The 16883-nt window shown below is 46.7% G+C and overlaps 7 protein-coding genes across 7 annotated transcripts, besides 2 other annotated features; 3 read left to right on the forward strand and 4 right to left on the reverse strand.

Moving 5' to 3' along the window:
- Nucleotides 1–137: 137 nt before the first annotated feature.
- On the reverse strand, nt 138–2059 carry N7479_007277 (flavin-containing monooxygenase; the record flags this gene model as incomplete). The annotated part of the gene is made up of 2 exons (XM_057254971.1): nt 138–1372; nt 1429–2059. The coding sequence occupies 2 exons, from the start codon at nt 2057–2059 to the stop codon at nt 138–140; spliced, it is 1866 nt and encodes a 621-aa protein (XP_057108833.1).
- A 1721-nt stretch (nt 2060–3780) lies between these two features.
- N7479_007278 (glycoside hydrolase family 47 protein) lies at nt 3781–5571 on the forward strand (the record flags this gene model as incomplete). The annotated part of the gene is made up of 1 exon (XM_057254972.1): nt 3781–5571. The coding sequence occupies one exon, from the start codon at nt 3781–3783 to the stop codon at nt 5569–5571; it is 1791 nt and encodes a 596-aa protein (XP_057108834.1).
- A 1015-nt stretch (nt 5572–6586) lies between these two features.
- Nucleotides 6587–6738: a sequence feature (Protein overlapping with rRNA (N7479_007279, KAJ5960129.1) was converted to a misc_feature.).
- Nucleotides 6739–6856: 118 nt separating this feature from the next.
- Nucleotides 6857–7013: a sequence feature (Protein overlapping with rRNA (N7479_007279, KAJ5960129.1) was converted to a misc_feature.).
- Nucleotides 7014–7102: 89 nt separating this feature from the next.
- Nucleotides 7103–7536, reverse strand: N7479_007280 (uncharacterized protein; the record flags this gene model as incomplete). Its single annotated transcript, XM_057254974.1, has 3 exons — nt 7103–7210; nt 7254–7303; nt 7329–7536. Coding segments are annotated over 3 exons (366 nt in total), but the record flags the coding sequence as incomplete, so codon positions are not given.
- Nucleotides 7537–7948: 412 nt separating this feature from the next.
- N7479_007281 (transferase family protein) lies at nt 7949–9493 on the forward strand (the record flags this gene model as incomplete). Its single annotated transcript, XM_057254975.1, has 1 exon — nt 7949–9493. The coding sequence occupies one exon, from the start codon at nt 7949–7951 to the stop codon at nt 9491–9493; it is 1545 nt and encodes a 514-aa protein (XP_057108837.1).
- Nucleotides 9494–9640: 147 nt separating this feature from the next.
- Nucleotides 9641–11701, reverse strand: N7479_007282 (phosphate transporter; the record flags this gene model as incomplete). The annotated part of the gene is made up of 5 exons (XM_057254976.1): nt 9641–10038; nt 10093–11027; nt 11089–11420; nt 11473–11580; nt 11639–11701. The coding sequence occupies 5 exons, from the start codon at nt 11699–11701 to the stop codon at nt 9641–9643; spliced, it is 1836 nt and encodes a 611-aa protein (XP_057108838.1).
- A 564-nt stretch (nt 11702–12265) lies between these two features.
- N7479_007283 (uncharacterized protein) lies at nt 12266–13413 on the reverse strand (the record flags this gene model as incomplete). The annotated part of the gene is made up of 6 exons (XM_057254977.1): nt 12266–12315; nt 12374–12499; nt 12556–12756; nt 12808–12960; nt 13019–13152; nt 13208–13413. The coding sequence occupies 6 exons, from the start codon at nt 13411–13413 to the stop codon at nt 12266–12268; spliced, it is 870 nt and encodes a 289-aa protein (XP_057108839.1).
- Nucleotides 13414–15805: 2392 nt separating this feature from the next.
- Nucleotides 15806–16696, forward strand: N7479_007284 (uncharacterized protein; the record flags this gene model as incomplete). Its single annotated transcript, XM_057254978.1, has 1 exon — nt 15806–16696. The coding sequence occupies one exon, from the start codon at nt 15806–15808 to the stop codon at nt 16694–16696; it is 891 nt and encodes a 296-aa protein (XP_057108840.1).
- Between the last annotated feature and the right edge of the window lie 187 nt (nt 16697–16883).

The following is a 16883-nucleotide window of genomic DNA, read 5'->3' on the forward strand; positions in this document are numbered from 1 at the left end:
GAAGTTCCTTACTAGTTGACTACATTTCCATATTGGATTGACTATCACAGACCGGTTGCAGCCATAATTATGTAGACATTCTGGAAGTAATCTTCTCACTGATGCCATCAAAGGTGCAAAAAGACACTTCTCGGTAATTACCAAGTAGTCAACCCCTCTTCCAGCGCTTTGATCTGCAATGCTAGCAGACGCGAGTAGTATCTGCTAAGAGCGAGGTTCCCACCCATAAACCAGAACCCAGGGTGACCGCTCCGCCGCCAGATAGTCCGAATTTCACCCTCTTTATCAAGTCCCCAGACATCATCAACGCTGTCAGCAACCTTGTCGCCAAAGATCACACGAGTGTCAGTTCTCATATTCTGATACCCAGTGGCGAACACGATTTCATCGGCTTCAAGCTCTGTACCATCTGCGAACCGGAGTCCATGGGGAAGAACTTGACTGATTTCCTGGCCATGCTTCACCTTGATCTTCCCATCGATAATGAGCTGGCTTCCACCGACGTCGATATAGTACCCGCCTCCACGCTGGAAGTACTTCATCAAGAGACCGCTGTCCGAGGGTCCCTTGTCGACCTTGAAGCCTGCCTTTTCCAGCCCTGCAATGGTCTTTGCGTCGTTCTGATTCGTGAGTTTGGTGACTTTCACTTGTTGCGCTTTGAACAAACGCAATGGAATACTCGACAAATAAAGATCGGCGTCTTCGGTTGGCGGACCGTTCCCATCGTAGAGCCCTTTGAAGGCAATTCCCAGGGTAGATTCAGACGATAATATACAGGTAGAGCTTCGCTGCACCATGGTCACATCGTATCCTTTCTCAACAAAGTCCTGGGCGATATCGTTTGCTGAGTTACAAGATCCAACGACAACGGCCTTTTTGCCCTTTGACTCGGAATTCGCGCCAGGATACTCCGAGCTGTGACACAGACGATCTCCCTTGAAGTCCTCCATTCCTTTGAAAGCGGGCATGTCTTTCTTGCCGGAGTGGCCGGTAGCTTGGATGACATGGCGAGGGTGCAAGGTGCGCGTCTCAGTTCCGTTGTCTGTCTTACGCTCGAGAACAACCGTCCATTGTTTCTTGTCCTCGTCCCAGGATGATGACTTGATCTCAGTTTGGGTCCAAACATTGAGCTCTCGGAACTTGACGTAGGTTTCGAAGAAATCTGCCAGCTTATCTTTTGGTGTATAGATGGGCCAGTCGGTCGGGAAGGGTAAATAGGGCATGTGGTCGTACCACACTGGGTCGTGGAGAACGAGCTGGTGATATCGCTGACGCCAGTTGTCTCCGACTCTCACCTCTCGGTCGATGATGAGGGTGTCGACCTTGAGCATCTTGAGACGTGCTGCGGCAGTCAAGCCACCCTGACCAGCCCCTTCATTCGTATGTTAGATTTCATAGTTCTAGCGGGAACGCTTTATCAGCACATACCAACTATCAATACCGCCGGGTCTTTGCCCTCGAAGTTGATTTCATCAGTACGTTGATCCTTCCAGTTCTTCCGACCTTGATGTTCGCCAAGGCGGACACCAAAGGGCCTCCCCGTTTTCTCCTCGTGACCCTTTAACGCAACCCTGGAAGTGAACACGGTGAAAATGTACCACTTGCCATCATGTTCCGCCAATCGCATAATACCATCTCCCTGTCCATCCTCGGTGGTGAGCTTGAAGAAAAATTCAATTCCGAAGACATCACCGAAAGCATCAATGGCAGCTCTATGTGGCGATCTCAAGTCAGACGATCGGTCGATTTCGATTTTGCTGAGTGGTGCCTCAGTGACAAAGGCAGCAATAGCTTGGCTCCCCTCGAGGGTGCGAAAATCCCACGAGTAGCACAAGTGGTCGCGCCAATAGCAATTCTCGAGGAACAGTGATGCAACAGTTTTCTTGTCTTTGGCTGAGAGACCCTGGTTTAGTTGGTCGACGATGTTTGATGCAATAGCGTCCGGGTCTAGAGGAAGACCTGACTCTAACATAGTCTTGGGGAATTGACCAGGTTCAATATTGCAGGAACCTGGCACAACTCGCTCTTGTGGTAGCGGTATGTCATTGGAAATTGTCATTTTGATTTGGGTGGTTTGAATTGTAATTGAGGGTATGGAGGGGTATTGACATGAAGTAGATGCAAATGACCCCTCAATCGTTATTTTGTAGCCCCGTATCCTCACCGACATGGAAAGTTCCAGGCTACTGGTCCATTAATGTACATGTATGTATGAGACAGCTGATCTGCAGCTCAAGACTAGCTCTGCCCTAGTTGGAGACTAGAATGCCATTCCCGGGGTCTTAATCTATTAATACCGAATATATTAAAGCTTCTTAGCACTTCAGTTATTTGTTGAGAAATAATTGTTCTCTTTGAACGGTATTAAATCACTTGATTTTGATTGATGTATACATGTAGGATTTGGTTGCTTTAACTAACATTGGACCAAATGGCCTATTCTAATACATCGGATACCTTCACTTGAGATTATCCTATGGCTGATTTGAACAAACGCGATCAGTCCATGGTGTCAAGTGTGTGGTTTTTATCAATTTTTGTTCAAGGAGATGCTCGCTTGTTGCGTGTGACCATCCCGTGCATGTGAAATATATACAATCCACTCTTTGCATGGTAGGTACAGTCATACTCTAATATGTTCGCCGATCACAAAATTGTTTTTTTTTTTAAAAGAAATTGAATAGCTCTTATATCCATTGGCCATTTGTTTTTTTTTTCTAAAAAGAATACCAAGGGTTTAGCTTTAGGCCTTTCAGTTGGAAAAATTATATGATTGATCTTGATATATTGGGATGATATTTTGATAGGGATATATAACATAATAGTGTTCAATATCACATGAACTAGCATCATTGGTCTAGTGGTAGAATTCGTCGTTGCCATCGACGAGGCCCGTGTTCGATTCACGGATGATGCACTTCTTTTTTTGAACTTTTTGTTCTAGTTAATTATGTATATTTTCTAAAAATTTATGTAATTCTTTTTGTTCACATTTCATTAAGACTAATAATCATAAGTTTCAGCCCTGTCATCTTTCAATTTTAATTCTATTAAGCTACGGAATAGTTATCCGTAAGAATGTCGTGTGAGTTAAGTTTGCGCCGATCATCTAGTCTCTACAAAGTATATAGTAGTTCCTTTTGGCTGAAAGCTCCCTGATTTTTGTGATATAAATATGTCCATCGACAATCGCCTCGTTTAAATGCGATGTCATCCGGCCCATACGGAGTACAGGCCGAGGGCTCGGCCTGACTCCATTCTGCATTATCCCCAAGTGGGAGTTTCTACCCGAGCTAATAATTGCCCTGCACAGAGTGGAGCATAATGGTCTTCACACATTGTTCTTTAAACTAGCACTATTTGAACATATTCATATCGAATACCTTCAGAGATACAGAGTACTGAGTAGTTCTATTCCAATTGGCACTGTTGCAACTAAAGCCTATGAAAGATGGATCTATGGAGTATACTTGGCAGTGTATACAGTATATGCGGGGGGCCCAAAGGGTAATATCGGAAGTTAGAGAAATAAGTCTAGAACGGCAGGGCACCACATAACCCTCAATTTGGCATGAATTGAAATATTTTATTTCTGCTTTTGGGGAATCTAACGAGCACGTTTCGTGCTCGTAGGTCGACCTGTGTTCCCCCTTGCAGTGTTCAAAATGCGGGGAAAGTTTTGTGTCGCTCTCTTCACGCCTTCCTCCCTTGATGGTCTCCCATGTTGACTACATCCCTACTGCATTGAATATGTCGGTGGAATTGTGACCTAAAATTATCATGAGTCGGCCCCGGCGTCATTTTCTAGGCGCTTGCCTCGGGGCTTTCCTATTGTTCCTGCTTTACCGCTATCATCACACAAACACCGGCAATCTTATCACGATCTCTCCACATGGTACATCAAAAGCCGCCCTGAAAGTTGAAATCAACCCAAAATATTTATGGAGAAAGCTGCCTGTGCGATACCCAGTTGCTGAAATCCGGCCACTACCTGTCGCACTGCCCCGGACACTGCCGGAGGTCCAACCGACAGACCCCGAAGCATCTCGTCTCAAATTGAAGCCCCAAACTAGCAGACAGTCGGCGGTGAAAGAAGCCTTTGAAAGATGTTGGAAGTCATACCAGTCGCTTGCTTGGCGCGCAGATGAGCTCGCGCCGCTCAGTGGTAGCCCTAAAAATACGTTGGGGGGATGGCGTGCCACGCTAATTGACAACCTTGACACACTGTGGATTATGGGGATGCATAATGAGTTCAAAAAGGCCGTGGATGCGGTCACGGATATCAAATTCGAACATCCACAGTCTCCCAAAATCAATACGTATGATGTCAACATCCATTTACTCGGAGGCTTGCTGGCAGCATTTGATCTCAGCGCTGATCTGAAATTGCTGAAAAAGTCCATCGAGCTAGGCGATATGCTCTACGCTGCCTTTGATACCCCAAACAGAATGCCCATCATACACTGGAACGCACACAAAGCTGCGCGCAAAGAGGAGCAGCCTACGGAGGAGAGTGTTCACAGTGTAGAACTAGGCTCGTTTACATTGGAATTCATAAGGTTGTCTCAGATCACTGGTGACCCAAAATACTTCGATGCGGCCCAACGGGTCATGGAATTGTTTGACACGCAACAAGGCGCCACCAAGCTCGCGGGTCTTTGGCCCGTTTCCGTGAATGCCAGGGAAGGGCGTTTCGACGACAATACCTTCACATTAGGTGCTGGAGTGAGCTCGCTATACAAGTCCCTACCCCAGGCATATGCTTTGTTAGGAAGCCAAGTGCCCATGTATCGCAGGATGTACGAGAATGCGACACTCACAGCCGCGGGCCACAATTTATTCCGACCAATGAGCCCCGAGGGCAAGGACGTGCTCTTTTCCGGCACTGTTCGAGTGTATTCGCAAACAGACCTCGAGGCACAAATGCAGTACCAATCTTGTGCTGCCGGGGGTATGTTTGCACTAGGAGGCGCACTACTCAACATCCCCACCCACCAAGAAATCGCCCACAAGTTGGTCGATGGATGCATCTGGGCTCACAGAGCCATACCATTAGGGATTATGCCCGAAGCCTTTGATGCGGTTCCATGTGCGTCGCAGACGAACTGTCCATGGAGCGAGCGGTACTGGAAGCAGGAGGTCTGGAAAAAGGCGAACAGCCTCGAACCAGAAGCTGATCCAAATCTCAAAGTCGATGCTCTTATCAAAGACCGCCGGCTGCCCACGGGGTTCGTCGGAATCCCGGACACTGCTTATAACTTGCGCCCGGAAGCGATCGAGAGCATGTTTACTCTCTACCGCGTCAGCGGCCGTGAGGATCTCCTCGATGCAGCTTGGGATATGTTCCAGGCAATACAAAGTGCGACACAGACGAAGAATGGCAATGCGGCTATTGCTGCTGTCACGGATGAGGGTAGTGAACTGACCCTCAAAGACTCGATGGACAGCATGTGGATGGCGCAGACACTGAAATATTTTTATCTCATGTTCAGCTCTCCAGACCTAATCAGTTTGGATGAGTTTGTTTTCAATGCTGGAGGACACCCGCTGAAACGCCCCGAGGCGCCATGACGAGGGCTGTTTAAGGAAGCGCATTTGTTTTGTACCACCATCGCTTTTTTTTTCTTCTTTCTGGCATCGCCAGCTTTCTGGTCTGAGGGATTGTTGACTGGGATAATCATAATTGTATACATAATGTTTTATTGTACATAAAACGAGGCGTTAGATTGGCTAAGACCACCAATAAGCCCGAATTCTTTATATTTCTAACCAATGAAATCGTTGAGGAACATTCACCAGCTAGGGATATCTGATATCCAACTCCCAAGTCTTTTTTTACAACCGAACCTTATGAAACTCTAGTAACAACAGTCAGATAAATCGAATAGAGCGTCCTCACCAAACTCATCTTCAGCTCACTTCTCCTGGGTCTTCATCTATTCGCCCGGCTTCCCCTCTTATTGAACAAGCCTGTAGAGCTTCCACAACTTCATTGTTATCCATATCTTTTGCCCACGATAGTGGTGTGTTCCCTTGTTGATCTTCATATTTTGGCTTGACTCCCTTAGTAGCAAGTAATAGCTAAACCGCACCTACATACCCACCATACGCAAACAATGCCAACGGCATGAGTCCTCGACGGTCTCTTAAGATCTGGGTTAATATCAGTGGTAAGGAGGGAGTACCTTAACCGCTGTCGTATTTCCTTTTTTTTGGCAGCAAATGACAAAGCCGTCTGGTCATTGCCTAAGTTCGGCCAGGACATGGTTTGAATACCCAGAAAGAAGCCCAAGACAATTATTTGGAGGGTAAACAGTCAGCGAATTATAATAACCGAAAAGCAACTACTACCCCACGAGCCCTTGAGGCTCTACGCAAAAACCTCAGCGTAGCTCAACCCTACCATAGGCATTTGGGGACAGCCAACAAGAGCACTAAGCTGGGCCATGTCTAATGGCAATTTGCAGATGACTAATTGTTCTATGGGTGATAATAGTCCACTCAGCTGAAATGATGCCGCGGAACCAAGGGCAATACTCGCCCTAATTGGCACCCTCATTCCAACCGTTCATTCTATCTATCTTTCTTATGCCATACCACTCACATACGACCATAGGGTGTGGAAAACAGGGCTTCCCGTCCGCTCAGCCGTACTTAAGCCACACGCCGGTGAGTTAGTAGTTGGGTGGGTGACCACCAGCGAATCCTCACTGTTGTATGTTTTTTTATTTGAATATACTCTTTTTTTTTGGTTGAAAGGTCATGATGCACCCTTAAAACAGCACTTTAGATCAATGCTGGCGTTATAGGAAAAGTCTAGAACACATGAGACCAGGATGAGAGAGGTGACACTAACTCCAATCCGACTCAAATTCGCCTCTAGCAATGATCAACTTGACAATAGCTTTGCCCACGCTTTTCATTGCATGCACGGGTGGCGTATATACTATGCCATGATTTTCACTGTCTGCTTCAAAACCCGGCATGGCAGGGTGGTAATTTGACCGCTTCATGGTTTCTAGCTACCATCCACGCCAGTGGCGACATCTTCGATCGTTGAGGACTTCTGGATCGACCTATTCCATATGTCCGCACTGCGCCGCTACTGTGAGTGGCGTGATGGCTCAGAAGCACCTACATTGCGGATCGATAGCGTCTTGGGCGGGAAATATCCTGACAACTCACTCATGCCTCTGTTCGCCCGCGTGCACTAGCAGTGTCCAGCCGTAGGAATCTGAGCAGTTTGGGTTGACACCAGCTGTAGCAAGAAGTCTAGCTACAGCCTCATGACTGTGATGTGCCGCTATATGTAGTGGTGTCTGACCTACTTTGTTCCAGTCGCAGGAGCGCCAGCTTATAGCGCTTTATTACAAGTACTCTCCCATCCGTGTTATGTAGTCCAGAATACTGCCTTGCTTTCAGGTTGTTTCGCATCGACTTGATAAAGATGGGGAATGAGGATATTGCATATAGTAGCCGTTGTTTAGGCGAAAATATATATGATGTGATTCGAAATTGACTGCTACCAGTAGCGGCGGCTCATTGGATAGGTCTTGCAGTATTATTCCGAATTGTGGGTGTGTGTGATCTGCGTGAATTAGATGTGAAACAGCCGTGAATAGACGTGGACACGCGAAGCGATTTCCCGCGATATTCCCCACTTAGGCCCGAGGCTTCTAGAACATTGGGCTGCACCATATCAGGCCTGGTAGCATTAAAGCTGTAGCTGATTCCTTTAGGTAGATCGGCGCGTTGCATCTTGTCTGAGATGAAGACGTAGCACGAGCTAGGCTCTTCTGTGCTAATTTAATTAACTAGCAGCTTAGCGTTGCATTGACACGAAGTGACAAACGGTGACGCATCTTGACTCATAAATTCAGAAAAGATAAAATGAATGAGATCAATCTAGAAAAATAGATACCGAACATACTTTAAAGGCACATACACCATGACCACCATTGAATCCACAAGGCTGCGACCGGCCCACCAGTTAACACCGACATCAACACCCCTGTCCATTCTCGACGCGACGGTCGCGCGCTTTAGCCCAACAGGGGCAATTTGGATTTTCAACCAACCTGCAAAGCTAGATCAGAAGATCTTGATCGATAATCTGCGAATTTCCTTCATTGAAACACTGTCAAAATTCCCTCAGTGGGCAGGCCAACTCCAATGGGCACCCGTCAACCCCAAAGGAAAACACACAGAGCGATTCAATCGTCCATTGATAGTTTACGGGACTGATGCCGACCCAGGTGTTGAATGGACAGTAATCGAGCATCCCCTCCGACCAGATGAAATTGTCCCCACATCAGAGGAACGGGCTTCATCAACCGCCGGAGCATGGATAGGCGATAACTTCAACCAAAGCCTTTTCATATCATCTACCCCGCTGGCATTGGCCAATCTGCACGACTATACCGGTCTTCCAGGAATGCAAGTGCAAATCACTCTCCTCCAGGATGGAGGCTACGCCATTGGCATCAAGCTAGCACACTGTCTAGCAGACGCACAGGCTTTAATGGTATTCGTACATCTATGGGCGTATAACAGCAAACAGAAATTCGGAACCCAGCCCGAATCCCCACCAATGGGCGAGCCCGTGTTTGATCCGGCGTTGCTGGACAGCTGCGCCGCAGGCAATATCGATAGCTCCGAGCCAGACCCAGACCTTGTGATTACCGCGCGTAAATTACCCCTGCATCGGTATAGCTGGTGGGATACTGCCGACGAGGGATACCCACAATTCTTAATACCAACGACAGAGAACTCCAAGCCCCCACCGGCAGAAATAGACCCCAAACGGGTCTCGCCCTCAGAGCCAGCGCCTTGGCTTTCATGGGATTTCTCCAAACCAGTCCGGTACACACAGTTGCACTTCACAGGCGAAGAGCTAAGCAAGTTCCAAGCTCTTGCTCTCAATACCCCAGGAAGTAGAAGTGATATTTCTAGACTGGACGCTCTCCTCGCACACCTGTGGATCACTATTATACGAGCACGCGGACAAAAAGACTCTCCAAGACCCGTATATATGAATTTGAGCCTCGGCGCGCGACCACGTGTTTCGCCCGCTCTTCCTGATACATTCATTGGATCCCCGCTGTTCCTAACTCATGTGGGTGGAACCGCTTCTTCCGCTTATCAGGAGAAATTAGGCGAGACGTCTAGTCGGATCCGAGAGACGATGAAGGGGTTTACGACTGATGCTGTGGGTGCGATGCTTCACGATGCTGCACATGAGGTGTCGCCACAGCGGCTGTGGCAGGGATTTTTGGGGCCTGAGCATACGATTGTTACGTCGTGGTTGAGGCTGCAGTTGTATGAAGTTGACTTTGTGGGCCGGAATAAGCCACGTTATGTGCATGCTATTATGCCTAAAATGGATGGGTGCATCCAGGTTATGGATAGTGGGGTTCCGGACGGGGGGATGGATGTTGCACTTTATCTTGATGGGGTGGCTATGGGGCGGTTGCTCGATGGTGACTGCTCCTGAGTTGTGAATGCATTTATGAAGTTAGTTTCAGTGGAGGGTAGCTATTGGCTTATATTCATCTAGCTGGAACTCATACATGTAAATAACACATATTCAAAATATATACAGAATTAAGGAAGAATTAAAGATAGACGTGGGAGGTAATGCCTACGCACTCATTGAAAGCGCCCGATGCCTTGATGTTCGTTTTCGACAATCGGCATCTCGACTCTTGCGGCCCATTCGTCCAAGAGACAAACTTTCAAGAGTCTCGGTCTTAGCACCCCAAAGTTGAGTCTTGCCATGCCGTCTCTGTTGGACAGGTGGAACCCAGAAGTGAGTGACTGCTGCGCCAAGGATCATGCAGGCGCTGAAAACAAGGAGAACAATGCCGTGTCTGCGGGTTGATTGGCTACCTGGCGCTGAGCCAAAGTGGTAGAATGCGGAGAATAATTGTACGAGAATAGAACCCAATTTTCCCGCTCCAGCGCTGATGCCGTGGCATGTTGCGCGGTATCGGGTCGGAAAGATCTCAGCGGGGATGATATAGGTAGTTCCATTGGGACCTGTAGATAGTTAGAACGACTTAATGTGTCGTATCCAGTGTTTGTTTGACTCACCAAAGTTGAAAAATATTTGGCCGATAATATACAATGTTACCACGGCAGGAGGGTAGGAGTAAAGACAGACGAACATGGTTCCCAGGGCGATAAATAGAGCCGCCAGTGCGAGGAACATGTACTTCTGCAGTGCAACGCGATCCAGTTTATGGGCCAAGGCAATGAGCAGTATGCCACCGACAAAACTTCCGACATTGAGCACAATCAAGCCGTGCACAGAGGTATCCATGAACATCTGGAAGACATCGGCACCTGGTCTATTGTCGGTCATCCAGTTCGGAGCCGAGACCCCCTCAGTGAGATGAAGTGTGCCCCAAGTCTTAGCTAAGAATTGAGGGCTCGACAATCCAACACCATAAAAGCCGAAGTCAAGGAGGAGCCATGCAAGAGAGCAACCAAGCAAGCTGCGCCAGTTCCCTTCTGTCCAGAAGTACCGCACGATGTCTGAATGCGCCAACCGCCAGTGAGAGTTGAGAGTAGCGGGAGGGAGGCGGGTAAACTCATCCTCTTCATCATCATCCATAATTGAACTGCCAGAGATAGATGAAATCGGGGGTAGTTGAATCGCACTGCCGGCACTGCATGTGGCAGTATTTCCCCAGCCCACGGAATCAAGCAGACCGGGCGTGTCACTGAAAAGTGTTGTTGCATCGAACTCGGCAGTGACGGGATCGTCGACGATATCGACTAGGTAACGAGGGCTTTCAGGGATGGCGAACCGGAAAAGAGTAGCGACTACACCGGGTACGACTCCAATACCAATCACCCAGCGCCACATTATATCAACAGTGCGAGTGATGTCGTCTCCCTGAACGTGGTTCCCACGAACCACTGAAATCACAATCAATGCGACAATATTTCCTGCAATTTGACCGAGTGGTTGCATAAAGAAGACGGAGGCCAGCATGCGGCCTCGATGTTTGGTAGGGGCGAATCTAAACACTTCAGGGTCAGTTTCTCTACGATTGAAGCTTTCAACATTGAAGATCAACCTACTCAGATGTGATCACAGCGCTGAGTGGATAATCTGCACCAACTCCAATACCGACACAGATTCTCCACCAAATGATCCATGCATAGACGTTCATACTGCCGTCCACGCCTGACGAGGACATGAGCACACCCAGGGTGGCTGTAATGAGGAGTACCAATTCAACACCGTACATCTTCTTCCGCCCATTCTTATCGGCTAGGAATCCAAATGCTATCTGCCCTAGTAGGGTTCCGCCAAGTGTTGCGATATTGATGGCTGGGAGTCGTAACGAGCCAACTTCGTCTCTCCAGTACACGTAGGATATCATCGGTAGGGCTACATTACTAGCAAATAACTATGTCAATTGTTAGCGGTTGGCGTTACACGGGGGAACGTGGCTAATGTACTGTGTAGCCATCGAGGAAGAATCCAAGACCGGCGACCAGCACGACAATCCACTGATAGCCCTGCCGGTCGATAGTCTCGTAGATCTGTCGCATGCGAACATATCGATCCTAGAGAACTCGTCAGCGAAATGAATATTCTATGCTTATCAGCAAATCCCCCCCATACCTGCTCATGATCGAAATCCCGCGCACGGTCGGTTTTATACAACCGGGTATGGAACCTGCCCATGGTGAATATTAGAAAGTTGAATAAAGATACGATTCATGTTCTACATTTCGTAGAATTATCAGAGATGTAGATGAAACTCAAGGCCTCTAAGATTAAATCTTGTCAAAAGGTCACAAATGTCAGTGATCCCTGCACGCGCTAATGCGGGGCTAAGCGATCAATGAGCCAAAGCTTTGGCGTTGTTCTCCACGTGCGGCGTCTCTGGTGCTTGACTTGTTGACACCCCTAACACGACCCACGAGCCAACCCAGCAACGGACAGCCCACGAGGGTTAATGATCCGTAAAACATATAGATTATTACTTTTTTCCCTCTTGGCTGTTCGTAATTGAGCCATTTTATTGAAATAATACTCCCCCTATATTAATATTAATCCATCTTCCAATTGAATTCCAATAGTTTCATTAACTCTTATAGAGTAATATCTCACATGAATTCTATGTCTCAAAAAAAAAAGAAACGCCCGGGTATGGTATTATGTACATGATATATCTAGCCCCTAAAATTCAACTCCATGCAAAATTCATCATAAGATAACTGAGGCATTTATATGGGTTGTTTGAACTCATCCAATCGTCAGGTCGTATGATAACATCTGACAAAATGTTTTGCAGTCTAAGAGAAAAATAAGCCAAATATTCCAGTACAAATACAAACTTAAATGTGCACTGACCATCGTCGTCAAGAAACTGAATCGTAAAAGTTCTCATTTGTGAGAGAATGTCGAAGTTCGGATTTAGATCAAGTATGGCTGGCCGCCCAGCCTTCTTCGGGGTTTTAATGGACCCGACACAATTTACTAGAGGGCTATATTAGCAAACTCACTTGTGACAGGAGAGGTAAAAGTAAACTCACAGGGAATGGAAATATATCGTTTGAGCTCTCTCCGTTGGGAGTTAGCAAAGAATAACATCACGCGTTTCCCGTTGTTCCCGCGAAGGATGCGAAGATTTTGGCTGATGCACTCTTCACCCCGACCTTTAGATTTGGCCTCGGCCATCCCACCGATAAATATCAACTTGGAGCCGAGTAGTAGTTCTTGGAATCGTACACAATCTGTGAGGTGTAAGAAAATGTTCATATTTTCAAGGTTTATCGGTCGCGTACCATCCCAATGATCAAATTTATATGATAGCTGTGTCATGAACACCGTGTTTCCTGTTTGGACAGTCTGCTGGTCCATAAAGGATATGCGAAGAGGATAATCGTTGCCTGATTTCGGGTGTTCAAGGTGAGGGACGGGCAGTTTTGTGTTGGAGACTATATAAGATTGGAATGATCAGCATGTTATCTTTCGAAGATATGCGTGACAACTCACAGCCGTGGATAAAAGGTGTTTGCTGGCCGAGACCTCCCCCGAGCTCGAGACATCTCAATGCGCCCGTTGAGTCCTTGCAGATATCAATGAATTTGTATTTCAGCTTGAATAGCTGACCATTTCTGACAAAAGAACTATTAAACAGGTCAGCATATGAAAAAACCTTTTTTTTTTCCCCTCGGTACATACATTTGCACAGAGGGGGTCAGCTCGAGCCGCACGACATCATCGTAGTACTGCCAGGATTGCTTCCTCGAGCTGGACCCTGGAGATGTCGCGGGGCTCGGGAAGAGGATACTTGTTGACGCAGACGACACTGTGGAGGCAGACAGGGAACTTTGACGTCGATCTACCCACTCCTGGAACTCTCGAGGAGCGTAAGAGTAAGAGCCCATCCCGACTGTCAAGGGTGTTTTTATAGAGCTAAGGTGTGATATGTAACGTTGGTATCGGGCGGACCCCGTCAGAAAAAAGATCGGCCAGGAACACAAGTGGCATGTTTGACCAGTGAATTGTATCAGAAAACTAAAATATACCTTGATATTTAGAAACGCAGAAATTACAATGTGATCAGCGTAACAGATTAATGTGGAGAGGAGGGGGGATATCCAGGCTGGTGGAACGTGCTAAAATGGCTGGCTATCAGATCACCGTAGGTTCCACTTACACTCCATCGTTCCTTACCATGTGGCATTGTTCAAATTCATTGGAACATGTTTGATATAGCCTGGGTTTCCCAGGCATTTCTATAATTGTTTTCTTGCCTCCAGCCACTAGTCTTCCTAAATCTTTCAAGTCACTACATCCAGTACCTAATGCACATATATGTATATGCATCATAATTGTTATAATTTTATGATTATATTCCTTAATTTCATCATGAACCATGGAAACCTACTCCAGTGGAACCTTTAGAGCTAAATATTTCAGAGAAATTCCCGGATTTCTGGAAGTGATCCCGGAAATTCAACCATAGAAGTTCATGGCGGTTAACATCTATACTTCCGATGCAGGTCGCGTAACTTGGCATTGTAATAGTAGAGCCAAGTTGCCAACCAATGCCGAGGTTTAGAAAGTAATAATTTATGCTTGGCAAGTCACACTCAGAGGTCCTGCACAAATCGGTACTAAGGCACGTAATATTAATAGCTCCTTTCACCGGGGCTTTTAATTTTCCACTTTCAGCCCCTCGGGCCTAGTGCTGTATCGTGCCTGGACGATTAGCCTTGGAACTAGTTCCTCCGTACGGAGTACCGACTGAACGGTTTCGTGGCCCAATCACCAAGCCATGGTTTGAGCTATCAGGACTTGTTAGCCGCGTTTGTACACATAAAAGGTCCGAGCCAGATCTAGATTGATTCTTCCATGCGATGTTCACGCAACTGGTGCACATTACAGATGATGTATGATATTTGCTCACAATGCTAGAAGATATGCTGGCATTGCTTTTAGAATTATCATTTGTATTATTGTTAGATTGACCGAAATATAGTGATAAATACATTTTGGATTTGAGCTTAGAACCTGCCGATATCCGATCATATTTTACTAGAGGGAATTGTCGACCTATTTACCGTTGATCCCCGAGTTTTTCTTTTGGTCCCGATCCGCCGCTTTCGTACAAAGTACATCTCGATCAAAGCTTGCCAAGGTGGACATCTATACCATGGATTTAGGCTGTTTCCATGGAAGAAAAACCTCAAGCTCCCATATTGTTTTTTTTTTCGGGCCGGAAAAATAAAAAGCGTCTGACCAGCGGGGATGACCTCGTAGTCTTCAAATAAGTCTGGGAAGCATAAAATAGATTAGAGATAGCCCACAAGAAAAATCAAGTGAATAGAATTGGATGGAAGGTAGATGTTTGCTTGTGGACATTGAAGTAGCAAATCCTTTGATCTCAGGATGATGTCTGCTCAAATTGGAGCAATCAGAGGTACAATCGTTCAGTAATATAGATGCATATATGGTTAAATTGTTTTGGGATTTCTTTTGCATCATCGTGGGCTTCTTGAATTTGACCTCACTTATCTCTAACCTGCGCATTGACAGCTATACTCCAATGATGATTTTGGCTATTATTATTATTTCTTGGAGGTGTTGCTTGGGTCCCTGTTATAACCTGCCCCTGGAATGGCGAGTTACACACTAGGCCAAAAAGGCCACTATATCTGAGCATTACGCCCAGATATTCCAGGCTCCAATATATATAGTGCGACATGACACCCTTGTCCACCGAAGTTCTTGAGATATATAGTCTATATAACCTCAGCCTTGATAATCAAGAAATGTCGTTTTACACCGCGTTGTAATATTCGCCCTACATATAAAATCGAATTTAGCACTCTGCACCAACTCTCCCTCGTCGCTATTCCCGCACAGTATTCGACATCGCGCACAGCATTTGATATTCCCGCACAGCATTCGATATTCCCACACAGCATTCGATATTCCAACATAGCATTCGCCATTCCTGCACAGCATTCAATATTCCCGCACAGCATTCAATATTCCCTCACAGCATTCGATATTCGCGCACATCATTCGTCATTCCTGCACAGTATTCGCCAAATCCGAACATCACGAGGCTTAAGTCTATTCTGCAGCGAAGCATACATTTCAGCCGCCAAACAACTTTCCGACAAATTCTTTACATCTTTTCATACAAAGCATTAATTTATCTCTACCAAAGATCGGTATCTTTATTCCTTCATACCTAAGATCAAAATCCCCCCAATTCAAGAGAATGATAAGACTAATCCATGCACAGCTACACCAACCAAGCTCACAATGCTTGTGTCCAATACAGGAGATCCCATCCCTGTGTCCGATGGTGACCCGGCCTTCTTCAACCCACTTTCTGTTATGCAGGCCCCAACTCCAGTTGCCTTGGACCCTAGGTACTTCGCTGCTCCGCCGGCCAGTCCTGCTTCTTATGGCCATTTCTTATACGGACCGCCGCCAATCTACCCCGTTGCATTTGAGCCTGCTCCGCTGTATGCTCCCCAATATGGCGCGCCGATCCTAGATTCGTTCTTTCCTGGCCCTCGATTTGCTATGCCTTCGCCTTTGAACAACGCTTACGCCTATTCGAGTCCTCTAGTGACGGCGGCCTCCTTCCTCGACGAGCCGGCTGAGATCTCAGAGAACAAATCCCGTGAGTGCTTCGCTGATTACCGGAAATACATGAACTGGCTTCATACAGTCTACTACTCATCAAATTCGCCCTATGCATTTGTGCACTCCTGGAAACAAGCCTTGAAAGAGATGACGCAGTCCTTTGACCACCCTCATCCTCCGACAAGATACATCCTGAATCAGTTCCTTGCTGCGGTCAGTGCAAATCCTAATACAATCCCCTGGGTTGAGTCGCTCCAATTTGAAAAAGGTCCGCTTCCAGAATCGATCCTGGATGAAGCCTTTGCTGATTTCCTGGAGTTCGAGGCATGTCGACTGGGAAAACAAATCTCAACCCTAGGTAGCCTAGATACTGCCGTCGCTGGCGTGGACGAATTTCAAAATTGCCCAAAGGAATATTGCCCCTACCACCAGCGTCTTACGAGGCACCCTGTTGATGAGTGTTTCCGAAACCCTCAGAACACGAAACGTAAGAGGAAGTGGAGGCGAAAGCAGGCTCGTATGGCAGCAGCTCTCGAGACTGAGAATGGGAAGCGGCTATGATTGACATGTCTAATCTACCAAGGGCTCAATGGCTCTTAGATGAATTGACTGTCGGAGAGGTGACTGAGCTTTGAAGAATCAGGTGAGAGTTAATCCCTAGTTTTCTTTGTCATGGAAAGGCTAAATTTCTTTGTTTTGTTGGGCGGAATTTGTGTTCCTCATTTTATCGTTTGCATTATCTATGGAG

Source organism: Penicillium vulpinum, assembly GCF_028829585.1.
Source record: "Penicillium vulpinum strain IBT 29486 chromosome Unknown utg000003l_segment0_segment0, whole genome shotgun sequence".
Classification (NCBI taxonomy): Eukaryota; Fungi; Ascomycota; class Eurotiomycetes; order Eurotiales; family Aspergillaceae; genus Penicillium; species Penicillium vulpinum.